The sequence below is a fragment of the Narcine bancroftii genome, chromosome 2 (assembly GCF_036971445.1).
Source record: "Narcine bancroftii isolate sNarBan1 chromosome 2, sNarBan1.hap1, whole genome shotgun sequence".
NCBI classification, from domain to species: Eukaryota; Metazoa; Chordata; class Chondrichthyes; order Torpediniformes; family Narcinidae; genus Narcine; species Narcine bancroftii.
In genome coordinates this window covers 106251360-106278331 of record NC_091470.1, presented here as the reverse complement: position 1 = coordinate 106278331, position 26972 = coordinate 106251360, and the positions used below count along the sequence as shown (strand labels likewise).

Below are 26972 nucleotides of genomic sequence, written 5' to 3'. Positions count from 1 at the left end.
ACATAGTGTGATCCTTGAAATCAATACTAATATTTAAAATTATATCTTGCAGAGTTCCAGAAATTATTTTCACGACTCAATTGCAAGGCCACCCGTGAGTATAATAGTGTTGCACTTTTGATTAAATTATATTTGGAACTTGTTCAAATAGTCTGTAGCCGTCATGCGTTGTGACAATTATTAAATTATTTAATTAGCATTTACTACCTTCCTGCAAAAGGAAAATGTCTATTTGCCCGAGCTTTCCCTGCAAATTGGTGAAGTAGTTTATTTTTAATTGTTGCAGTAGATTTGTTAATCTTTCAACTCTTTGAATGTTGGTTATAAATGTTCCCTAAGAGGGGAAGCAATGCTGAAGTAAGATGCTGAAATGGAGTCTGTTGTTGCAAAGAGTGAAAGATTTTTGCAAATTGTACCTGCTGTTGTAGTTGTGGTTGAAATATTTCAGAATTTTTGTTAAAAAGACCAAATATAGATGTTCTATGAAAGCACAGACATTGCATCTTTAGCCTTTCTGCAGATTTGTTGTAAAGATTAATTATTATAAAGGCTCTTAGCGTTGTGTGGTGTTCCATATTTACTGCAGTGTGGTGTTGCATATTCACTGCAATGTGATCTGTAAAGTTTGTATTGGTCAAATGGATGGTATTTGTTGGACTCTTTTAATTAAGCTGTCCGACAGAGCTGGAGGTTTATTGTGGAACTATCCAATTACATTTTGCTAAGAGCAGGATGACTGATATTACCAAAGCTGACTTGAGAAACTCCTAATTTATCGCAAGACAGTCAGTTAATAAAGGGCCTATCTCATTGGCCTGGAGACAAGGTGGCGACTCGAGTCTCTGCTAGTTGTGGAGATGTCTCCTGGAGACTAGCTGGGTCTCCGGGGAGTCGTGGGATATTCAAACGTGTTTTTTTTTTTTTTTTTTGAGACTTTTTCCAGTCTCCATCAGGTCTCCGTGACGTCTCTCATCAGTTGCGGAGACTAATTTTGTCCGTGACTGGGACGATGTCTCCACGACTGCCGGGCGAATTGATTGTCGCCTTGTCTGGAGATGTCGCAGGCGTCGCCTTGGTGAGAGCGCAAGCCATTTTTTGGTCTCCCGAGTTGCTGTGACTTGACCAGTCGCGGCAATGTCTCCACCAGTGTTAGGAAAGGGGTGGATAAATATTCTATGATTCAGTCATAGGAGAAATAGGTTTGATTTCAGAATCTATCGTCATGAACAAGTCATGAAATTCAGTGTTTTGTGACAGAATCGTAGTACATATTATAACCATCTTATGACATTACTATAAAAAAATTAAAATAATAGTGCTTTAAAAGTAAGGCAGAGACTATGGTTCATTGATGAGGTCGATTGTAGAGCACGGCTGTGTTTACCCTTTAAACTAAAATGTTGAATTGTTTTTTTATAAAAATTGTTTGGTAGGCTTTGTTTGCCCTTCTAACCTATGGGTACTCATTAGAGTAGTTGACTAATGCTAGCCTCATAGCATGCTAGGCAGAGATAGTTTGTGAAATGTCAAGCAGGTTTTCAAGGTAAAATCATTATTTATGCTAATGTACTTCTTGCCCATGACCTTAGATATTTTTTCTATGACAGGCTGAAGTTTGATGGTGTTGTCCTTGTAACTAATACCATTGACAAGCTGTCTGGGGATTTACAATGTCTGAAGGGTCCACTTAACAATTACAAATCTGTAAGTATGCCTAATAAATGCCTTAAATCATTTTCAATCTGTACTTTGGCTTTTATAACAAGGCACTGAGCTGGTTAATGGCAGGAATGACTTATGAGGAAAGATTGCGCAAATTGGGATTGGACTCGCTGGAGTTTAGAAGATAGAGACCTACAAAATTCTGGCAGGACTGGACAGAATGGATGCAGGTGGGATGTTTCCAAGGATGGGAAAATCCAGAACCCAGGGCCATGGTTTGAGGATAATGGGCAAACCATTTAGGACCGAGATGAGGAGGAATTTCTTGACCCAGAGGGTGGTGAATCTGTGGAATTCATTGCCACAGAGGGCAGTAGAGGCAGGTTCATTAAATCTATTTAAGAGGGAATTAGATCAATTTCTTCAGTATAAGGGTATTAAAGGTTACGGAGAGAAGGCGGGGACGGGGTACTGAAATTTAAGATCAGCCATGATCTCGTTGAATGGCGGAGCAGGCTCGAAGGGTCGAATGACCTACTCCTGCTCCTATCTTCTATGTTTCCATGACTGGAAATAAATAAAAGTATCCAAATGTTGTTCCTATTTTTTGTAAAAATCTAGTGGTAGACCTTCTGTAATGGACTTTTGGCTTTACATTTGGACCTTGTGCAACGATGCAATTTGTGTGTGAAGTTCTTGCTACAGAATAGAAACTGCAGGAGAAAGATTACAAGAAATTTTCATTTGTGCCAGACTTAATGTATTCATTGCTTTTGGTGTTGAACTTCATGAACAAGCTCAGACCAAACTTCATGTCAATCCAAATCTAAATGCCTATTTTTTTTGTGTAGTATGGAAAATCATTTTGGCTGTACATTTTGAGCCTTCAAAAAACCTACTGAATACTGCCAATGGCAGGTGACTTTGAAGTAAGAAGCAAAAGATTGAAAGAATATAGATTACTTAAGATTTTGAGCTGGAGGTTTGGGGTCATCATGTTCAGTTTCAAATCCATTAAAAATGAAGTTTTGCCAGACTAACAACGGAACTAGGGAGAGAATAAACAATCTGTTGGAGTGACTTGGTGTGTTGAGCAATATCAGAGGGAGAAAAAGAATTGTCAATGTTTTGGCCATAAGCTTTCATGATTTGATGAAGTGTCTGGATTTGCATTCAGATTTGGAATGCAGTCAGAAGGTGGCAGTGGAGGGTTGTTTTTCTTATTGGAAGCCCACAGGGATCTTGCTGGCTGTACTGTTTCTCACATTAATGATTTGGATGTCAGTGGTTAATGTAATTAGTAAGCTTGTGGGTGACACCAGAATAAGAGGTATTGTGGACAGTGAGGAAAAATGCTTGCAACAGGATCTAGATTTTCAGGGAAGAATGAGTCGGAAGGGTAGATTGAATTTAACTTGAATAAGCATTGGGTGATTTATTCTGGCAAGTCAAACCATGGTGCAGAATAAATGGGAGACCTGAGGCTTGGGGTTATAAGTATATTGTTTCTATAAAGTGGTGACACAAATAGCAGGGTGTGTAAAGACGTATTTGGCATAATTGTCTTCATTGAGCACAGGAATTGGGATGTCTTGACACGTTGATGATACCACACAGAGTATTGTGGTTACCCATTCATAGGAATGATGTGATTACTTTATACATCATTGTCGGGTGGTTTGGAGAAATCTGTAAAAGAGGTGCAATTGCAATGTTCAAAATACATTTAGATAAGTACATGGATATGAAAGGTTGAGAGGGAAATGACCCAAATGCTAGCAGTTGAAGCTATCTTGGGTAGACACCTTGGCTGACATGAACAAGTTGGGTCAAAGAGCCAGTTTCCATGCTGTAAATTACTCTGATGCCATGACTCTCTGTTGGTGAAAAGAATAATACACATTACAACATGGAGTAAATGATAAACAGGAAACTGATTGGAGGAGCTAAGCAGGAAAATCATGCACATCAAATAGCATGTGAGAAATCTAGTTGTTCATAACCTCTAAGATCATATTTAATCCATATTCCTACTTCATTTACGTGTTTCTCCAGATGTCCTATGGTTCTTGCAATATATAGAAACCAGACTTGTTTGTTTCAATAAGATTGCTTTAGATCAACTGAATGTCACAGAGATGGAAGCAGATATGATGGTTGTGGTTGCTGGCTGAGTCGAGTACAGCGTTAAAGTTTCAGATAGAAGATTTAAATCTTTGGAGTTAGATGAAGTAGATGATTTATCTTTAAGTATTTTAGCTGGCATAAATTTCTGCTTGACCTGCACTGGATTTTGTACAGACTGATGATTTATTGTCATGTAATAAAAACAGTGGATTATTACCTGGAATTTGCTATTTGCCATTGACAAGAGCTACCTGAATGCTTGCCTCTTGGAGTCAGAGATGTAAGAAGTGGGGGTGTTTGCTGATGTTCATTCCCCTCTGCAGTTCCTTAGGAAATGAGCTTTCCATGCCTGCATGAAGCAAGACTTAGACAACATGCAGACGTGGATTGATGGAGTGTCAAATGATATTTTTGCCACAATTCTAGTCAATGACCATCTTTCAAAAGAACCTGACCTCCCATCCTAACCATTCACTGGGATTACCTCAACATCCTGGTGATCACCATGAGCCAGAAACTCAACTAGACTAACCACATACCACAGTGATGCTCTCTATATCCTGTGCATCATTTAAAGGGAGAAACTAGGAGTCCAATGGAATACTTGCCTGGAAAAGTACAACTGCAACAGCATTTGGTTTACAGTTCAATCTCACTTCTCCTTCCAAGTTCTCTGGATGCAAGCAATTCTTATACTGTGCACAGAATTTAATATGTATAAAGTTCACCAGGCTTTGGTGCTCGAAAGGTAAATGTTTACTGCTAAGGAAGGTTCTTGTAGGGTTTGCAGAGAGAGATTTGTTCCTGGAATTCCACAAGTGAGGTACCACCATTAGTCATCTCAATGTCTCATTGATGGTCTAACTGATGGTCTTCAGATGGTAACCTCTTTCTTTCAGGCTATCACAGAGTTCCTTTCTGTTCTACTTATTCCAAGAGAAACATCAGACAGATAGCACTTCCAGCCATCCACTGCTCTGGAACTTTCTGTTTCCAACCAGCTCTTCCTGGCTTACACTGTTCAGCTGCTTTCAGTGTCACACACACACACTGGCTGGGAGATCTTGTTGAGATTGGTCTCGCTCTCTCGCTCTCTCGCTCTCTCGCTCTCTCGCTCTCTCGCTCTCTCGCTCTCTCGCTCTCTCGCTCTCTCGCTCTCTCGCTCTCTCGCTCTCTCGCTCTCTCGCTCTCTCGCTCTCTCGCTCTCTCGCTCTCTCGCTCTCTCGCTCTCTCGCTCTCTCGCTCTCTCGCTCTCTCGCTCTCTCGCTCTCTCGCTCTCTCGCTCTCTCGCTCTCTCGCTCTCTCGCTCTCTCGCTCTCTCGCTCTCTCGCTCTCTCGCTCTCTCGCTCTCTCGCTCTCTCGCTCTCTCGCTCTCTCGCTCTCTCGCTCTCTCGCTCTCTCGCTCTCTCGCTCTCTCGCTCTCTCGCTCTCTCGCTCTCTCGCTCTCTCGCTCTCTCGCTCTCTCGCTCTCTCGCTCTCTCGCTCTCTCGCTCTCTCGCTCTCTCGCTCTCTCGCTCTCTCGCTCTCTCGCTCTCTCGCTCTCTCGCTCTCTCGCTCTCTCGCTCTCTCGCTCTCTCGCTCTCTCGCTCTCTCGCTCTCTCGCTCTCTCGCTCTCTCGCTCGGAAACCCATGACTCTCTCACTTGCAAAAACTCCCACCATCTTCAGCAAACAACAGGAGTTGTCCTTCTGCTCCATCTGTTGACTTGGGTAAATAAAACCCAGGAGTGACCTTTCTGTGAGAACCCTATAGGTACTTGCAAGCAGCCAGTTTCTTCCCAAAACAATGGCTATTCATTTCATGACGTCATTTCAATTAGCACTTACTTGTGAAATGTACATAACATTCACCATACATCCTGCAATGTTACTGAATGAGTTCTTCAGTATTTCAAATAAGATCTGTTTTAAAATATGTGTCTGTAACCTACTCTAATTTTACCAAATTTCTCCCAATATTTATCCATTAAACTCAGACACATTCAAGCTGCTGCTGTTGTTTCTTTTTGTCAATGGCTTGTTAAGTTTGTGACCAAATTCTGCCTTTCAGATTGATGCTTCAATGGAACAGGAAGTGGTATTGATACATGCTCCTCTTCTTCCAGGAGCTAGAGTGGTGAGTCAATTAACATTGCGGAAGTGTGGGTTTCCCGTTCACAGGCGTAGATAGGTGCAAATATTGTTTTTACTGGATTCTATCCGAAATAAAAAGTGACTGGTTGCAACATTGACCAAAGTTTGTGGATGAAAGCTTCCACCAAAAGATCATAATTTTCATCCCTGAAGAAGGCTAATCACCAGCTTGTGCCAATATGTTTCCATGCTTCATGTGAGGATAAATTCCATTCATTATTGTTGCTGTGATCATAAGTGATGTGGAACTTCAATGAGAACAGCACTAGTATTATAATGACATCTTGAAAAGTCTACGTGACTAGAAACATATTTAAAAAAGGAAAGCAAAGGTGGGGAGTAACTCCTAAAATATTCTGTTTACCAGGTTTCCAGTAAATTTTGAAAACAACATTTTCAGAAATGGATTTAAATGACAGTACAGTTTTTGATCACAATGTGTTCGGTTGTGGAAAAGTTCAAAGAAAAAGCTGACGTTGAAGTTGTTGCTAAAAAGAGGGTTAAGTCTGATGTTGTGCATGGAGGACTGGTTCAGGTATACTCGTAGTCAAAATACTGAGATGATTTGGGTATATACTAAACATATTCTTGGGTGAATGGTAGAAAGCAAATCAAACCTCGAGTTTTCTTGATGAATGAGGATATGGAGAAGAAAATGGAAGCTTTTGAAAATGATACTGTTTAGCAGAGAACCAAGCCATTGCAGAAAAAAATAAAATATTGGTCATTGCTTAAGAATATTGGAGGTAATATCAGGAAATGTAAAACTTGAGCTCATCTTTATACAAAGAGAGGAAATGCAGATGATGAATTTGATTTTTAAAAAGTGAAAAGGAAATGCATGGTAAGATCTTTTATGGCCTTGAATGATCCTAAATTGCTGTGGACCCTTGGATTTTACTTAATGCATTAACAGAGGAAATGTGGCAACCAATTTCTATGTATTAAACTTCTACAAGCAGGTACTAAACAATACTTTAGCAGCATTCAAGGCAGAAAAGTTGTTTGACCTGGAGGAGCTGCATCTTGGGTTACAGAAGGAAGTATGGGTAGTTATTGTAAAGGGCTTGATCCAGTCCTCCTTGGAGGTGGAGGTGCTGCTGGGGAACTGGTGGATCAAATTGTTTCACATCTGGTTGGGAATCGGGTGCAGCCAGCCAAAGGTCAGTTGGAAATTTTAGGAGGCAATTTGAGGCAAAAATTTATTGCCTCCTGGAGAAAGTATAATTTAATGAATTGTTTTATTGTCATATATACCAAGATGCAGCTGAAAGTTTTATTTTGCATGCTGTTCAAGAAGGGCAATTCATATGGCAGTAATATCAAATAATAAAACAGTGCAGGGAGTAATGTTACAATAGTGAAGGCTGTAGAGAAAAGTACAATTAAATCTGGAGGTTTGTGTTTTCAAGCACGTGCATCTTCTGCCTGGTGGGAGGGTAGAAAGAATGTCTAGGGTAAGGTGGGATGGGTTCTTTAACATGCTGGCAGTTTTCCCAAGACACCAGGAGGTATGGTGAGCTTGGTTTGAGTGTTGATCTGAACTGTTTACGGTGCTCTGCAGCTTTTTGTGTGCTTGGGTAGCAGCCCTCCACTTATCTGTGCATCTGCACAGGTTTTTTTTGTGTAGTGCATCCTCAGGCAAGTGACCTCTGGAATCTTGAGATTCCTTTTTCCTGTGGGCAGCAGAATTACCACTCTTTGCCACAGGAAGTAGTTGAGGCTTGTCAATATTTAAGAATAGGTTAGATTTGGCCCTTGAGGTTAAGGAAATCAGGGGGTATGGGGAGAAGGCAGGAACCACCTACTGATCAGTCATGATCATATTGAATGGCAGTATAGGCTTGAAGGGCCAAATGGCCTAGTCCTGCACCTATTTTCTATGTTTCTATGAATGTAAACAAACTGTCTGCAATACAGAGAGAACAAAAGAAAATAAATACTCCACAAGTAAGAGTCTCCAAATGTCTGAGTTTGTCATTGAGGACTCTGATGGTGGAGGGATAGAATCTATTCTTAAACCTGGTGGTGCAAGCCCTGTAGCACCCACACCTCTTTCCTGAATGCTGGCTGTTAATTGTGTGCATTTGTATTTTTCAAATGGTTTTTGATGCAGTCTCAAAGGAAAAAATATCATGGGATTTGAAAGGGCAATGCAACACCATTTTTATTATTGATTTGTTACTACTCAATTATCATGTACCTATGTAATATTTACATGATGAAATTAATAAAAATGTTGAAAAAGGAAGGTCAATGCCACCAGCGAGGATATGAAATTGAAAAGAGATAAAGAGTGAAAGGCAGATTTGATTCATTTGTATAATGGGTGCTGCCTTTCAGTGAATCGTTCTATAATTTTTATATTACTGAATAAAATTTAGGCCATGAGCTCCCTCCAATGTGGTAATGGTAAACTATCCAAACTTTTATAGATCTTTTCACCAACTGGACCTCTCAACAGAGATTACGACGATGTGAGGAGATTTAGTGATGCAGCTGTCCATGGCATCAAGCGGTAGGTGAACTGATGTGTGAACAGTTAGCTTTGATCCATTGCCCTTGACCCCAGTTTCTGGAGACTTTCTTGTTTAGCTCCAGCTTTGATCCATGTTCTTTATTTCTCCGTGCCTATGATAAATTGGGTTTGTAGTTATTTGAAATCAATGAACTCCAGTGAAAAACTTTACATAAGATTGGTGAAATCTGCATTACTTTCCAATTGGGGGTTGGTGCATTTGCTGTTTAAAGGACACTTGCATACGAGGTCATTTCAGCTTCTTACTTACTTTGGACTTCTGTTGAAAATTTTTTGGCATATTGTAGAATAAATTGTGTATTGCATTTACTCCTGCCATACATGTACTATGAAATAAGAAAGATGTTAGTTCCTGCTTGATGATTCCAGGGTAGGAAAACTGTTGCATTAAGCACTTGAATTTGTTTCCCTCAGTGCTCTGAAAGCTGGCATAAAGAACCCCATCTTGGTTTGTCCACCAGAAGGATTGTTCAAAGATGCTCCTTTGGTGACTGCGCTTGGAGCTCTACATGCTTTGTATGTTGTAAGTGGAATAATTTTTTAATAATTTGTGGGGGGCGTGGCAAGATGGTGTAGAGTCTAGACGTGTAATCTCGACCACTCTGGCCAGACTTTTAAGTTCCCATTTTTTTTAACCCTTTATTTTCAAGTTTAAACTTTTTAAATTTTAGTTTAAAGTATTAAGGAACTATTATGGCCATTAATGGTAAAAAGATTAAACCTCAAGTGCAGAAGAAGTTACATTTTCAAGTGTTGAAGATTTGGGACCTAGACGACTTGATACAGCTTCAGGTTTAATCTCTTCAGTATCTAAACCACAAAGACTGCCTGTGGAAGCTGAAAAAAAAATGTCTACTACTCACCAAGTGAAGGATGGCACTGGAATTACCCATTCTCTGGAAGAAGGTGCGTGTTCCCAAGAAGTGGATCCCAATTTGGAAAGCCTTTCGATTTCAATGGAGGGAGCTCGCAGGAAGACGACTCCATTGTTGGAAATGCATCAGGAAGCATTTCAGCCTGAAGATATCACTTTCCTTCCTGATTTTGTGAAAAAACGAGATGCAGGGGGAGACCAGCAGCGACCCCCTGAGGAAGTCAGGGTGCCGTCACTGGGAGTCCAGACCCGCACTAAAACTTTTAAAATGCCTTCTGTTGAGTTGCAGCAGGAGCTGCAGTTATCTGGTTCTGCCACTACGTCAGAGAAACCAGGGCTGAGCTTTTCTGATCCACAGTGTAAGCAACTAAATGCAGTCATTCAACCTCTAATGAATGAGATGGTTCAAATGATAAGTTCAGAATTGAATATAGTTAAAGCACGTGTGGATGCATCTTATGAAGAATTTTTAAAAATTTCAGACTGCTTTTTTGGACTGTAAACAACAAGTGGCTTCTAACATAGAAAAAGTGTTGAAGGTTGAAAAATCAGTTATAGAATTGGGAGAACGCAAGAAGGAGTTAGAGAGGAAAATAGGCTATTTGGAGATTCAAAGCAGAAGGAATAATGTGAAAATCGCTCCTAGAACGCTTCCACCAGCGTTGTCTCCGCTCCATCCTCAACATTCATTGGAGTGCTTTCATCCCTAACGTCGAAGTACTCGAGATGGCAGAATTCGACAGCATCGAGTCCACGCTGCTGAAGATCCAGCTGCACTGGGTGGGTCACGTCTCCAGAATGGAGGACCATCGCCTTCCCAAGATCGTGTTATATGGCGAGCTCTCCACTGGCCACCGTGACAGAGGTGCACCAAAGAAAAGGTAAAAGGACTGCCTAAAGAAATCTCTTGGTGCCTGCCACATTGACCACCGCCAGTGGGCTGATATCGCCTCAAACCGTGCATCTTGGCACCTCACAGTTTGGCGGGCAGCAACCTCCTTTGAAGAAGACCGCAGAGCCCACCTCACTGACAAAAGGCAAAGGAGGAAAAACCCAACACCCAACCCCAACCAACCAATTTTCCCCTGCAACCGTGTCTGCCTGTCCCGCATCGGACTTGTCAGCCACCAACGAGCCTGCAGCTGACGTGGACATTTAACCCCCTCCATAAATCTTCGTCCGCGAAGCCGAGCCAAAGAAAAGAATAGAAGGACAAGATCCTCTTCGTTTTTTTAAAGACTGGATCCCACAAGTATTAGGGCAAGAATTTTTTTCTGCAGGCTTGGTACTGGAAGGAGCCCACAGAGCTCTAAGAAGAACGCCCTGGTCAACCACCGAGACCGCTAACAATTATTTGGACAGAGAAGCAGTACTTCGACTAGCAGTGCAAAATGTGAGACAACGACAAACTCCATTTAATCCTGATTTGAATCGAGAGGTCATTCAACGTCGACGTCAATTTAATCCAGTTAAAGAAGTTTTGTGGCGTAATGGTTACAAGTCTATTTTTCACTACCCGGCAATGTTGAAGGTGTTTTATGGAGACTATCAATTTCTTTTTTTTGAGAATGATCGTGAAGAAATTATTTTTGCTAATTCATTGCCAGATATAAGAGGACAAAGACGTAGTCCACCATTGTCTCCTAAAGAAAAATCTGGTTGTCTGGAAATGGAAGAAATGGCAGAAATGGGAAAAACGGGAATGGAAAGAGTCCAACTTCTTCTGAAATGGGATCTTCGAAATTGGAATCTCTTGGATGAAAAGAATTTTTTTTTTCTTACTCTTATTTTTTTTGTTGTTATGATGTTTTGATGTTATTCATTGTTTGGCTGGGGAGGGAGAGATTTGCACTAAGTTCTTTACTAGTCATCAGCCATTGGTGGGTGACCCACACCCAATTTTTATTTAGGGATTACTTCCTTTTGGTAGTTTTTTTTTGGGGGGGGGGGTTTTTTTAAATTTTAGTTAGTTTTTAATTTGTGATTTTTTTTTTTCCTGTAGGAGGGCCTATATACGTTGATTTGAGTTTTCATATAAAGATATTATTGGTATTTACTAACAATAGTAGATATGTCAAACTTTTTTACATCAATTACACTTAACACCTGAAAAATTTAAAAAAATATGGTTTTAATGAATCAGATTTGTGTTTTAGATGTGGTGATACAGTTGGAACTTTTTTTCATGCTATTTGGTCATGTATACATATACAATCTTTTTGGAAGAAAATTCAATTGTTTTTAGAATATCTGTATAAGATTAAAATAGTTTTAGATCAAACAGTATTTTTATTGGGTAGTTTGCAACCTCTGAAAGGCTTGGGATTAGATAAGTTTCAGGTTTTTTTTTCCTATATATACAAAAAATAACGATCATGGTTAATTGTTGTATATGTCATATACTATTTGTTTTTTGAATGAATAAAGTTTAAAAAAAAATTTGTGAAGCCAAAACTTGGCAGGTTCTGTTTTGAAATCAGAAAAGGATTCCCTTTCACTGACTATTTTAATGATGTTAACTAAATCTCTTGCTGTGTTTAATGTTGCAGCCATTAGAAATCTATGAAGCGCACAAAGAAAAGGCTACTAAAGTCAATTGTCTGGGTCTGTGGGCCTCCAGTAAGGAGGAAGGGGAGAAACTTGTGCAACTCTCATCAGTACTGGAGCAAGGCAGGTAAGAATGGCTTGAAGGATCATACACATTATACAACAATGGAACAACTGTCATAACCTAACTAGCAAATAGATTATAAATTAATCAATCACTGTCTTAATTAGGAAGCAAGACCTTGTGTGTTCCAAGCAGCACACATTTCAATAACACTATCATTTTCAGTTGAATTGATTCTCTGATTTATTTCTGTTGTCCAGAGAGAAATCCATCTTGTAGTCCTACAGAGTCTACATAGAAATGGGCCTTTTGGTCCAACTTGTCTATGCCAACCAAGCTCGTCCCATCTGCCTTGGTCAGCCCATATCCCTCTGAACCTTTCCTTTCAACAGACTTTTCAAAATGCCTTTTAAACTTTACAATTGTCTATGCCTACACTATTTCTTCTGGCAACTCATTCCACACTTCCCTCTGTGTGACACAAGTGCCCTTCAGATCCCTTTTAAATCTTTTCTCTCCCACCTCAAATCTATGCCTTTAAGTTTTAAATTCACTTACTATGGTTGGAAGAGGGGGGGAAAGGGTAAGGTTATGACTAGCTAACTTCTTAATACTCCTCACTTTTTTTTATAATCACAAAGAAACAATGTACCTATACCCCCAACTTTGTTCTACAATTCTCCTTAGGGCCACACCATTCAATGTGCCAGTGCTGTCCTGATTGAACTCACTGAAGTGCAACATTTCGCACTTGCCTAAGTTAAATTCCATTTGCTGTTTCTTTCCCATTTCATCTTGATTTTGTTGTAGTCTCCGATGACCACCTTCAGGGTCCACTAACCACCAATGTTGAGTCATTTGCAGACTTGCTAACCATGCTAAATGTGATGTCATCCAAGTAATTGGTATTAATGACAAACAGCAAGAGACCCAGCACTGAGCCCTGCGACACTCCACTATCATAGATCTCCAATCAGAGTAACGACCCTCCGTTACCACTCTCTGATTCTACTATCAAGCTAATTCTGTTTCCAATTGACCAGCTAAATCTGGATCCCATGCAGTCTGACCTCCCGGACCAGCCAGCCATATGGCACTTTGTCTTCATGGACTTGAGACAATGTCTACTGTCCTTTTGGTCTCATCTCCTAAAACTTAAGCTTGTGAGAGATCATTTCCCATGCACAAAGCCATGACTAACCAGTTCTTACCTTTCCAAATGAAGATAGGCTCTGTTCCTTATAATCCCTTCAAGTAACTTGTTCACATCTGATGTCATGTTGAAGGAATCCATTTTAAAAACAAGGCCAATGAAGTCATGAAACCGCAAGTCCATAAATTAATGAGTTGACTGCATCCAATGCTTGGTCACTTTTGAGTTGATGATCTCTTTTCAGATCCATATGCAGAGATATTGGTGGATCTGACCCAGAGCGAATGGCTGCTCCAAATGTGGCTGACTATGTTCAGAGTGTTTTTTCAAATTCTGTTGTCTCTGTAAGTGTTCACTTCAATATAATATACATGTTCTGAAACAAAAGAAAATATTTTTTCTGGTTTCTTGTACAGGTACTCCCCAACTTGCAACCTATGTGACTTGCATCCATGTGCACATATGACCAAATTTTTTTTGAAGAAAAAATACAAAATTTAAGCTGTTTGTTGTATTTGACAAACTATAACAGGGGTACAAGGCATGTAAGAGCCAAAGTATACGTATTTACTTTGTTAATCGGCATCCCGGGGGTTCTTAGGCTGGCGCACCAACTTGATTCCTGTGTGCATGTATGAGTCTTTGGCACATATGCGGTGGGTTCGAGTATTGGAATGCAGATGGGACATGTGTGAGAATTAAGGGCGCGAATTCAATATTGTCAGAATATCTTGAGAAGGAAATCAGATGTGTATTTTTATTAAATCTGGATTTTTCGATTGGAATTTCAATGAAAATATTGAAAAAGAGAAGGAAATCGGGAGTGGCGAAAGAAAGCAGGAGGTTGCTCTGGTAGGCAAGGTGACGAGGACAATCTACACATTCAAGATTCCTTTGTCATGTCATAAAACAGGATTAATATTACACAAAATTGACTTTAGTTTGTCAAAGCCTGCAAAGTTTTTTCATCAGCAGAAATTACCTGGCACCCCTTACAGTCCAAGAAAGAAGCAAGATGGTATTTCTCTCTCTCTTCCCCCCCCCCCCCCCGCCACGTCCCCGAGTGTCCATGGATTTGCCGCCAGCGTTCACAGCTTCTGCAGCTGCACAGGCTTCAGTCCAAACCATCAGCAGATCCAAACCTTCATCATGATCAGGAAGCCTTCAGTGCTCTCGGCACCATGATTCTGATGCCCCTTCAGTCAATCTCCAGCAGTTTACAGCCTTGTGTGATTCCTTTGACTGTAGGTATAATAAGAGCAAAAGGATAGCATGGCCAATGTGTCCTCTTGAAGATTACAGTAATCTTTTACGTATGGAGCCAGAAGAGATGCGGGGCCAATATTTTAAATTGATTTTTTTTTTCAGCGAATTTATTCAGGAGTAAGAGTGTCCTTAGCTGGGGTGAGGTGTTGGAGAATTGGAGAATAACTAATGTTGTTCCATTTATATATTTTTTTAAAAATCTAAGAATAATCCAGGAAATTGTGGGCTGGTGAGCTTGGCATTAGTAGTGAGGATCCTAAGAGACCAGATTTTGACATTAAGAGAAGATTGGATAGGTACAGGGGTTGGTGGGGTATGTTTCCAGTTGCTGGGACTAGGTGGAACAAATCTTTCAGCATGGACTAGATGGGCTGAAAGGCATGTTTGTATTTCTATCTGGATTGTGACCTGGCATTTGAATGCTGTAAAGTCAAGTAATCCTACTGTAAGTTAACTTGCTAGCTACGAAAGAGTAATAGAAAATATAAATAAATAAACACATTTATGTCTTTTTGGCTTTTAATTTTAAGTATTAAAGCAGTATATCATTGATCTTTATTGCCAGGTTTCAGTGACTAGTGATTTATCAGTTCTACAGGAGAGATTCCCTTGCTTGGCAGCAGTCAATCGTTGTGCCAAAGGTGAGTCAGTGTTTTGGATTTTGAAGAAATTTTTTTTAAAAAGAATGCTCTATATACTAGAATAGAATGTAACTGGAAATATCTTTTCAATTAATTCAGTTTTTGCATTGTTTTTACATAGCGCTACGTCTATGAAGTTGTGATGTCTTTCTCAAAATTACAAATAAAATTTTCATTTCCTTTTTAACCTGTTACATCTGTATCATGCTCTAGAATTGTGAAGGCGATGAGAAAAAAATACATTTAGTCCTGTCGGGTGGGCAAATCCTGATATTTGTTTTTCATTCTGATCATGTGATTCTGAAGTCTGAAATGTAGAAATAGAAGTTGATAGTTATCCTTTTCTTTCGAAGTAAAAAAAAAAAATGGGAAGTGAAAACCCAAATACAGAAGAGTGCAAAACAAATGGTTTTTACCATGAGATTCCAAAAGTGTTGTATAGATACATAAACAGTAAAAAGTGGAGTGGGTCAATTAAAGGCAAAAATAAGAACTTGCATGTGGATGCAGAGGGCAAACTTAAGGTACTAATTGAGTACTTTGCATCTTTTAGGCAAGGAAGAGGTTGCTTCAAAAGTAGTTGTGAAGACTAAGATGGTCACAGAGCATAGAAACAGGCCATGGGGCTCATGCTAAACAGTGGGCACTCATCCATATTAATGCTATCGTTCAACATTTGGCCCATAGTCTTCTCTGCCTAGGTAATTCCAGTGCTCATATAGACTCTATGTAAATATTTTCAACAATTCTGCTTCCTTCACGTTCACTGGCAGTACCAGTAATCCACATTTCTGCCACTCTGAGTGGAAAAATATACCCCTTGGGTCCCCTCTAAATATCTTTCCCTTTTTTCCTAAATTGTTGGTATTTAGTTTTACTCACCTGTTTTGTGGAAAGGTTTCCTGCAGTCTTCCCTGCCAATACTCATAATTTTGTACATTTCAATTATCCCCCTTAGCCCCCTGTGCTCCATGGAAAATGGGCCTAGCCTCTGCAATCTCCTCAGTTAAAATTACTAAAATGCTTCAACCCATCCAACACCCTGGTGGAGCTCCTCCGCACACTCTCCAGCACTGTGGTGATCAGAAGTGTACACCATAATCTATCTGCAGTCTATCTAATGGATTAAGACAAAGCAGCACAGATTTGTCAAGAGTAAAATCACGTTTTATTAATTTTGAAGCAACAGGGATAATGAGATTAATGGTTCTGATGTTGTATAATGGACCTCTAGAAAGCTTTTGAAATTGATGTGTAATGGGCTTATTGGCATAAGGGTTATTGATAACAAGGATATTAGATAAGTAACAGGCTAAACAGACAGTCCTCGTGGAAGTTTTTTTTTGCAGACCCAAGTGGTGTTATCCAAGGGAATTGCTTTTCATCTATAATAATGAGGTAGATTTGGAAATGGAAGGTGCCATTTCCAAATTTGCTGGTGGCACAATACTTGGCATTGATGTAAACTGCAAAGTGAATAATAAATGGACACCTTCATGGCAGCTGAGGTTTGGTGAAGGGAAACCAGGTGCTGCTTTTTGGCAAGAATGAGGAGAAGCAATAGGATGCTGTTCAGATGATTAGAGGAGTGAGGGTAGGTTCAAGAACCTGATCTATTGGGAAAAGACTGTCCTTGAACTCGGTGCTGGACTTCAGACTTTAGTATTCAAGATTCTTTTATTGTCATGGAACAATATGGAAAATGTAATACATGAAATTTCCTTTAGTCTACTGTAAGACAAAGATTCGTCAACAGCAGAAATGCTGGTTCCCCTTGCAATTGGAGAAAGAAAAGCAAAAGAGAGTCCTCTCCTTTTCACACTGCTGTGTTCAAGTGGGTTATTCGGGCATTTTACCTGGTTATCTACCTGGGAATTGTGCGGTGTTAAAAGGTCAGACCAGGCAGGGCCAGTCAAACATCAACTGGTTTCCGAGACCTAAGTGGGGTGTAATCTTGGAGCCAGGCCTAGATTCAGCAATGTGAAAAGGCTTACTGACTGTCTGATTCACCTCCAGCATTCCCACAGCCTCTGCAGCCATATAGCCTTACTTCAAACCATCAACAACCTGAGTTTCAGATCCAAACCTCTGATATGATCTGGAGGCCCTCAATGCCCTCAGAACCTTTTTTTGCATCTCGGTTCTGATACCTGCCACTCTTGAGCAGTACACAGCCAGCAACCCGCAGTCTGCATGAGTTCCTCACCTCAAGTCACCAATAGCCCAGCACCTGTGGCTCCTTCAGCCTCAGAGCCTCTTGCTGGTCCACTGTTGTGGTTACCGTCCTTTAGGTTGTCTCCTCCACTTCTCAAATTGGGAGGTGGTCTCCCCATTTTCTGGACCCCTGTGCCAGTCCTCTGCTTCCCTGGAGTCTGCAAGCCCTTGAGGCCGCTGCTGAATGTGGGCACTGCCATCTTTGGCCCAGACCCTGTAGTTGCAGGATTTAAAATAAATAAACCACCATCAGCTCCTTTAACAGGCTGTTTAAAGTCTGTAAGGAGCTGACAGCATTCGGATTGTGCAATTGGACCCCACGTGGGACTGCTGTCTCTCTCCACTCATCATTTCCTCTGGACCAGCACCAGCGGCAGGGTTGCTGTTACAGCAACTCCAGCAGGACTGCTGTTTTTCACCTCCATTGTATCTTCTTCCCAAAGGCAGCAGCAGGAAGAGGTTGTGATGGAACTGTATAAAATCTTGATTGCCATTGGTACAATTGATAGTTGTTTTTTTTGCCCAGGACAAAAGCATTATAGTGTCAAACACAAGAGGACATGTGTTTAAGGTGAGGGGGAGGAAGTTTAAGGGAGATGTGCTGGGCAAACATTGTTCCAGGGAGTGGTAGATGCCTGCAATGGGCTGCCAGAATTGGTGGAAGCACATACAATCACAGTGTTTGAGTGGCTTCTGTCGATGAATATGAAGGGCATGGAAGGGTATCTATTGGTGCAAGATGCTTTTGAACATTGTATTGGGCACAGACATGTGGGTCAAAAGGTTGTGCAATCCTAAGTTCTATTGTCCAGGGAGATGGGGGTTTTGTATGTTGTTGATTTCCTTATCGAGGCAGTGCTTTGCATAGATGTCCTCAACAATGGGTTGAGGACTGGAAGCCACAGGTATGAAGAATAATGAGGTAAACATTTTACATATGGAACCTGGAAAGCATTGCCTGTAGATGTGGTTGAAATGGGCACCATTTTAGAGGCAGTTTGATGAACACAAGATGATAAAAATGCCAATTCTCATACATTGAATTTTTGAGCAATCTATTTTTGATTGACATTCTCAAATTAGTGATATGTTGTCTTTTAACGACCTAAATGCTTTTTAAAAATGTGTGGTTTTCTTTTGCCCTCTCAAAATCCCTGCAGATGTAAAACGTCATCAGGCACGGGTTATTGAGCTGGAATATACTGGAGAAGGTGCCACAGAGAAAACACTCCTGCTTGTAGGCAAGGTATGAAACTGTGCAGTAGCTCAAGATTGACTCTTTGCTGCTGGTAATGTAGTTGTGATAATCCTTTATCTTTGCAATTAATCTTGTATCTCAGCCCTCTGAAATTGTAAATATCTATTGATTTTTAATAGATCTGTGAAGGGCCTTTGACTTGAAAGGTTAACTGTTTTCCTTTCCACAGATGTTGCTTGATCTGCCTAGTATTTCTGATTTTTTAAATTTGAACTTCATCTGATAGTTTTGATTTACTTTTAAATTAAAATCTCTAAATTATAGAATCTTGGAGTAGTACAATGTGGAAACAGGCCCTTTAGCCCAATTTGCCCATCCTGACCAAAATGTTCCTTCAACTGAAGTTCCACTTGCACACTGGTCCATATCCCTTTAAATCTTTCATCTAAATGTCCATCTAAACCTATCCTATCCATGTATCCATCCAATTGTTTATACATTGCAATAATAATATGGAACAAGACCCTTCAGCAGATTGTTCCGTACACCCACCTTAGTGTTTTTTAAATTTCCTTTTCCTGTTAAATCTCTTTAACACACATGCCTTCCCCCAGTTACCGATTCCCTGACTCTGGGCAAAAGGCTGAGTTCATCTGATCTATAATCATGATCTCTTATCCCTCATCCTCTTGCACTCCAAGGAATAAAGCCCTATCCTGCTTAGCCTCTCCATATAGCTCAGGCCCATGAGTCCTGGCAACATCCTCTTAAATCTTCTCTGCACCCTCCATCTTGACATCATTTTCCAATGGCACGTTGCCCAAATGAACAATACTCCACGAGGGCCCTCACTCTTGCACAACTGCAATATGACCTCCAAAATTGCATACTCAGTACTTTGACCAACAAACACCAATGTGATGAAAGCCTTTTTTTGACCACGCACTCTACCCTATTTTCAAGGTATTATACACCTGTGCTTCGAGATCCCTCTGCTCTGCTGCACTCCCCAGATCCATACCATTCACTGTGTAGGTCCTACCCATATTAGACTTCCCAAATTGCAAGACCTCACATTTCTCTGAATTAACCATCAAACATTCCTCTGCCCAACCGATCAAGATCCTTCTCCAATCTTTGGCAATTGTCTACAATTTGTCTAAAATACACTCTATGATACCAGGCACAAACTTGGTCATATCATGCATATTTTCATCTAAATCATTGATCTGGATGACATACATTAATGGACCACTGTACCCTGAGTCACAACACTAGTCAGAGGCCTCCAGTCTGAAATATTACCTTGGAAGTATTAGAAGCCATATTAAGCAGTTCTAAATTGTGAAGAATGAGATGAACCTATTTTCTTTGAAGAAACATTTCCTAAAGATGTTTATATGGATTGGGCTGAAGAGGGAAATTTTTGAAGTAAGCCACGCTAAAATTTACATTAATGTAAGAATTTTAAGTGATCAGTATATCAAATAGACCTTTAGATTGTGTAGTGTAGCTGGCATCCTGCAGGATTTTATATAGGCATAGAAGTGGTAGATGACATATAGTGTCAGCAAGTGTATGGTCATATACTTTGGTTGAAAGAATAAAGCCAGAGACTATATTTTAAACGGAGAGGATTCAGAAAGCAGAAGTTCAAAGGGATTGGAATCTGAGTGAAGAAAATTCTTTAAAGGTTATTGCAGATTGAGTCGGTAGTCAGGAAGGCAAATGCAATATTAGCATTCATTTTGAGAGAACTAGAATATAAAAACAAGGATATAATGTTGAGGCTTTATAAGGTGTCGGTCAGACCACATTGAAGTATTGCGAGCAGTTTAGGGACCATGTCAAAGGAAATACATGTGGATATTGGAGAGGATTCGGATGTCTAGAAGAATTATCCCAGGGTTGAGAGGGTGAATTTAAAAGGATCATTTGATTATCTGCACTCGCAAGAGTTTGGAAGGATGATCTCATTGAAACCTGCCAAAAATTGAAAGGACTGGAGGCAGAAAACATGGAGAGTGTGTTTCTAGTAGAGGGAACGTCAGGGCCAGAGGGCACAGCCACGGAATAAAAGGACATCCCTTTAGAACATACTTAAGAAGGGATTTCTTCAGCCAGAGGTTGGGAGGAGGAGTCATGTGATGGAGTAGTGGCCGGTCAGGGAATTCCAGCCCTCTCCGGAAAAGTTTAAAACAAAAAAAAAACGCACAAAACACAAAGGTACAATCGTAAAAATTAAAACAAAGTAAAAATAAAGGTGAGAAGAAAATGGCAGCGAAGAGAGAAAAGTCGAAAACAACGGGAAGAAGAGAAGAAGAAAGAACTTCAGAAGAAGGTGAAGGCCTTACCTGTCCGAGGAGGCCCGCCGCGGAGAGAGAGGCCCGCTCCCTCAGGTCAGTGGAAGTCCCGAGCTCGGGACTACAAAAATGGCTCGCAGAGCTGAGTAAAAGTGCGCAACCGCGCATGAAAAAAAAACACACTGACGGGAGGGGGGAACACCTGCGGAGTCGATCTCCACAGCTGAGAGAGACACCTGCAACACAGCAACAGGTGCAGAACAGAGAAAATAACGACAACAAGAAAGAAGAGGGTAAAAAGAAAACAAGGAAACAACAGATGGTCAACCCAGAGGAAGAAGAAGAAGAACAGAAAGAAATGGAAGAAGAAGAGAAAGGCAAGACAATGGATATATCTTTTAAAGAATATATGGAATCAGTGAAAGAATGGCAATTACAAGAATTTAATGAGATAAAAAGAAAAATTAAGAGTGCAGAAGAAAAATGAATAAAATAGAAATGGTCATATCAGAGATAGGAAAAAGAGTGGATAATGTGGAAGAACGAGAAATAATCGTAGAAATGGAAGTAGAGGACTTAAAAGAGAAATTATAAGAATCTAATAAAAAAGTTAGAGGCACATGAGCTGTTAGCTCAGAAGATAGATATAATAGAAAACTATAATAGAAGAAATAATATAAAGATAGTGGGCCTTAAGGAAGATAAAGAAGGCAAGAATATGAGAGAATTTATAAAAGATTGGATCCCCAGGGTCCTAGGAAGACCAGAATTACAGGAAGAAATGGAAATAGAGAGGGCACATAGAACATTAGCCCCAAAACCACAACCGCACCAAAAACCAAGATCCATTTTAGTAAAATTCTTAAGATATACAACAAGAGAAAATATATTGGAGAAAGCAATGAAGAAAATAAGAGAAGACAAAAAGCCACTGGAATACAAAGGTCAAAAACATTTTTTCTATCCAGACATAAGTTTTGAACTCCTGAAGAAGAGGAAGGAGTTCAATACAGCAAAAACGATCTTATGGAAAAAAGGATATAAATTTATGTTAAAGTACCCAGCGATACTTAAAATAGTTATTCCAGGGCAACAAAACAGACTATTCTCGGATCCAGAGGAAGCACGAAAATTTGCAGAACAACTACAAAACAAGCAGAGAGATGAAGACATGTAATGAGAGTAAAAATGACCACGAACTATATGTATGTGTGTATATGGGTGTATACATATATGTGTGTGTGTGTGTATATGTGTGTGTATATATATATGTGTGTGTGTGTGTATATATATATGTGTGTGTGTGTATATATATGTGTGTGTGTATATATGTGTGTATATATGTGTGTATATATGTGTGTGTGTATGTGTGTGTGTATGTGTGTGTGTATATGTGTATATGTGTGTGTGTATATGTGTATATGTGTGTGTGTATATGTGTATATGTGTGTGTGTGTATATGTGTATATGTGTGTGTGTGTATATGTGTGTGTGTGTGTGTATATGTGTGTATGTGTGTGTGTGTGTGTGTATATGTGTGTGTGTATGTGTATATATGTGTGTGTATATGTGTATATATATATATATATATATATGTGTGTGTGTGTGTATGTATATATGTGTATACATGAATGTATCTGTATTTAGAGGAAAATATATAGAGTATAGATAAGAATTAGTAAGGGAATGAAAGGGAATAGAGGGAATAAGGAGGGAATTAAAAGAGTGACCTTTGTTATATATGAAAATTGAAATCTTTTCCGGGGGGGGCTGGGTGGGGAGGAGTTACGGTCACTGCAAAATCAGTTGACGTTTGCGAGTGAATTCACAAATCCGAATGGAGAGGGGAGATGTGGTTGCCCGAAAGGGATAAAGGGCAACTCAGGAGGGGGAGGGGAGAATGGGGTTAAAGAAGTTTTAAATAGGAGAATAAGGAAAATGTTTGATGTTTTAGAAATGTCTTATAAAGTGTTCAAAACAAGAAAGCAGAAATGAATAAGAAGGAAAGGTGATGATGGAGAAATGGAAAGGGAAGATAAACAAAGTATGAAATGGCTACGTTGAACTATATGACTTTAAATATTAACGGAATACATAACCAAATCAAAAGGAAGAATGCTAAATTTACTGAAAAAAGAAAAAAATTGATATAGCATTTGTGCAAGAAACACATTTAACTGAATTGGAGCACAAGAAATTAAAGAGAGATTGGGTAGCACATGTAACAGCAGCGTCATATAATTCAAAAGCAAGAGGAGTAGCTATATTAATCAGTAAAAATGTACCAATTAAAATAGAAGAGGAAATAATAGATCCAGCAGGGAGATATGTAATGATAAAATGTCAGATATATTCGAAGTTTTGGAATCTACTCAATGTATATTAACCTAACGAAGAAGATCAAAAGTTTATGCAAGATATTTTTTTGAAGATAGCAGATACGCAAGGGAACATATTAATAGGAGGGGATTTCAACCTTAATTTGGATTCAAATATGGACAAAACTGGGAAAAAAATTAACAGAAAGAACAAAGTAACCAAATTTATAATTAAATCGATGCAAGAAATGCAACTTTTGGATATATGGAGGAAACAACACCCAAAGGAAAAGGAATATTCATATTATTCGGGTAGACATAAAACATACTCAAGAATAGACTTATTTCTGTTATCAGCTCGTACGCAAGATAGAGTAAGAAAAACAGAATATAAAGCTAGAATATTATCGGACCATTCACCCTTGATATTGACAATAGAGTTAGAGGACATCCCTCCAAGAATGTATAGATGGAGATTAAACTCCATGCTACTTAAAAGGCAGAATTTTAGAGAATTAATTGAAAGACATATTAAAATGTACTTTGAAATAAATATGGAATCAGTGAAAGATAAGTTTATACTATGGGATGCAATGAAAGCATTCATTAGAGGGCAAATAATAAGTTATGTAACCAAGATGAAGAAGGACTATAATCAGGAAACAGAGCAGTTGGAAAGGGAAATAGTAAATATAGAAAAAGAATTAGCAATGAAGGAAGATACAACTAAAAGAAGAGAATTGGCAGATAAAAAAATAAAAAATGAAACACTACAAACATATAAGGTGGAGAAGAACATAATGAAGACGAAACAGAAATATTATGAACTAGGGGAAAAAACGCACAAAATTCTAGCATGGCAGCTTAAGACAGAACAAGCTAAGAAAATGGTATTGGCATCAAGGAAAAAAGACAAACAAATCACATATAATCCAACGGAGATCAATGAAAACTTTAGAGAATTCGATGAACAATTATACCAAACTGAAAACGAAGGGAAAGAAGGCAAAATAGATGAATTTTTAACTAAAATTGAACTACCAAAATTACAAATAGAGGAACAAAATAAATTAACAGAACCATTTGAAACAGTAGAAATACAAGAGATAATAAAAAAACTACCAAATAATAAAACGCCAGGAGAGGATGGATTCCAAATAGAATTCTATAAAACATTTAAAGATTTATTAACTCCTCCCCTCCTGGAAGTAATCAACCAGATTGACAAAACACAAAGCTTACCAGATTCATGTAAAAGAGCAATAATTACAGTAATACCAAAGCAAGGGAAAGATCCACTCGCACCAGCGTCATATAGACCAATATCATTACTTAATACAGATTATAAGATAATAGCTAAACCATTAGCAAACAGATTAGCAGATTATGTACCTAAAATGGTAAATCTAGACCAAACTGGATTTATTAAAAAAAGACACACAACAGACAATATTTGTAAATTTATTAACTTAATTCATGCAATAGCAGGGAGTAAAGCGCCAACAGTAGCAGTTGCTTTAGACGCAGAGAAGGCCTTTGACAGAGTAGAATGGAATTATTTATTCAAAGTATTGCAAAAATTCAGTTTACCAGAGAAGTATATTAATTGGATTAAAGCATTATACAAGGGGCCATTGGCGAACGTGACAGTAAATGGATATATATCAAAGCAATTTAACTTAAGCAGATCAACAAGGCAGGGATGCCCACTATCACCCTTATTGTTCGCGTTAGCTATAGAACCACTGGCAGAATTGATAAGAACAGAAAATAATATAAAAGGGATAAAAATAAAAGACAAGGAATATAAAATCAGTTTATTTGCGGATGACGTTATAGTATACTTAACAGAACCAAAACTATCAATAAAAGAATTATATAAGAAATTGAAGGAATATGGAGAAGTGTCGGGTTTCAAGATTAACGTAAATAAAAGTGAAGCAATGCCAATGAATAATGCGGATTTCTCAAAATTTAAGAAGGAATCACCGTTCAGATGGCAAATGCAAGCAATAAGATACCTAGGTATACAAATAAATAAAAATCTCGGCCATCTATATAAACTCAATTATTATCCACTAATGAAAAAATTACAGGGCGATTTAGAGCATTGGAAAGATTTACCATTAACACTAATAGGAAGGATAAACTGTATTAAAATGAACATTTTCCCAAGGATATTATACCTATTTCAGGCATTGCCAATACACTTGACAGAGAAATTCTTCAAGGAGTTAAAGAAAATAATAAGGAAATTCTTATGGAAAGGGGGGAAACCGAGGATAGCGCTAGATAAATTAACAGAATGGTATAAACAAGGAGGCTTACAACTGCCAAACTTTAAAAATTATTATAGAGCCACACAATTAAGATAACTATCAGATTTTTACCAAACAAGGGAAAAGTCAGATTGGACTAGATTAGAACTAGATAAAATAGGGGAAAAGATACCTGAACACATATTGTATAAATGGGATGGAAAATTGGTACAACGTAGGAATTCTCCAGTATTACATCATCTGCTCAATATTTGGAAGAAGATTCATGTAGAAAGGAATAAAACAAATTACCAATTACAAAAACTAATAATGACGCAAAATCAGTTACTCCCTTTTACAATAGATAACCTTTCCTTTAGAGAATGGGAGAAAAAAAAGGATCAAAAGAATAGAAAATTGTTTTTTTAGGAAATTGTTGGCATATTACTAATTGAGATCCTACTTGAAGGACAAATTAGGAAGCAGTCTGAGGTTACCAGAGGGAAGTAACTTTGAATACGTGATTACAGATATAATGATAATCAAAAGATTTATAACAAATATGTATATTAAACTGCAAGAAAAGGAGAATGAGGAAACAAATGGTAAAACTAAACAAAAATGGGAACAAGATTTAAATATAAAGATAAAAAAGGAAACATGGGAGAAGTTATGCTCTGGAACAATGAGAAATACAATAAATACGAGGTTACATATGATACAATATAACTGGATACATAGGCTATACGTTACACCTCAAAAGTTAAATAAATGGGACCCAACAGTATTTGACAGATGTTTTCGTTGTAAAAAAGAAATGGGAACATGCAATCTGGACATGTGAGAAAGTAGAAAAATTTTGGGAAGATCTAAACCAGATGTTAAATAAAATTACAGAAAACAATATACCAAAAAACCCAGAGATTTTCCTCCTAAGTAACATAAAAAACAAAGAATTTTGACTTGATTTGGATGGTGCACGAAAAAAGATTTGTTAAGATAGCTCTAGCCGTAGCAAAAAAATGTATTATGTCAACCTGGAAATTGGAAGATAATTTGAGAATACAACAATGATATATAGAAATGAATAAATGTATTCTGTTAGAAAAAATAACATGTAGTTTAAGAAATAATATTGAAATATTTGAACAAATATGGGAGCCATACATGAAACACAATAGAGAAAACCTACCGTGGACATTTACCATCTCAATTAACGAAAGGAGAAGGAAATGAAACGAATTGACTCAGTGGAATTTCTTGTTTATTTTTATTGAATGACCACATTGTTTGACTGGTTTAATGTATCTTAGATTTTGTACTTTAAATGAATGGGGGGGGAGGTAGGGAGGGTGGGATGGGAGGAGGGAGGGGGGAGAGAAAATGACACTATATATTTGAAAAGGAAAATGTATGTATCTTGGTCAATGTGGTTTATGGTGTGAAAAATAAAAAAAATTTTAAAAAAGCTAGAGGTTGGTGAATCTATAGAATTTATTGTTACAAACTGCTGTGGAGGCTGAGACATTGGGTACACTTAAAACAGAAGTTGATGGATTCTTGATTAATGCAGGTGACAAAACTTATGGGAACAATAGGTTTGAGGGAGAAATGCATCAGCCATTATTGATGGGCTGAATGGCTAATTCATCATCAATGTCTTTTGGATTAAGAAA

At 38.7% G+C, this 26972-nt stretch overlaps 1 protein-coding gene across 2 annotated transcripts in view; it reads left to right on the top strand.

Moving 5' to 3' along the window:
* Positions 1–26972, top strand: part of LOC138754089 (putative aminopeptidase W07G4.4) — a 55195-nt gene that overhangs the window by 21400 nt on the left and 6823 nt on the right. For both annotated transcript variants that reach the window (XM_069917904.1, XM_069917905.1), the window contains 9 exons: positions 53–94; positions 1608–1704; positions 5839–5904; positions 8357–8439; positions 8875–8983; positions 11884–12008; positions 13343–13442; positions 14930–15005; positions 18380–18465. In XM_069917904.1, coding sequence (XP_069774005.1) covers positions 53–94; positions 1608–1704; positions 5839–5904; positions 8357–8439; positions 8875–8983; positions 11884–12008; positions 13343–13442; positions 14930–15005; positions 18380–18465 — 784 coding nt within the window. The remainder of the gene's footprint in view (positions 1–52; positions 95–1607; positions 1705–5838; positions 5905–8356; positions 8440–8874; positions 8984–11883; positions 12009–13342; positions 13443–14929; positions 15006–18379; positions 18466–26972) is intronic.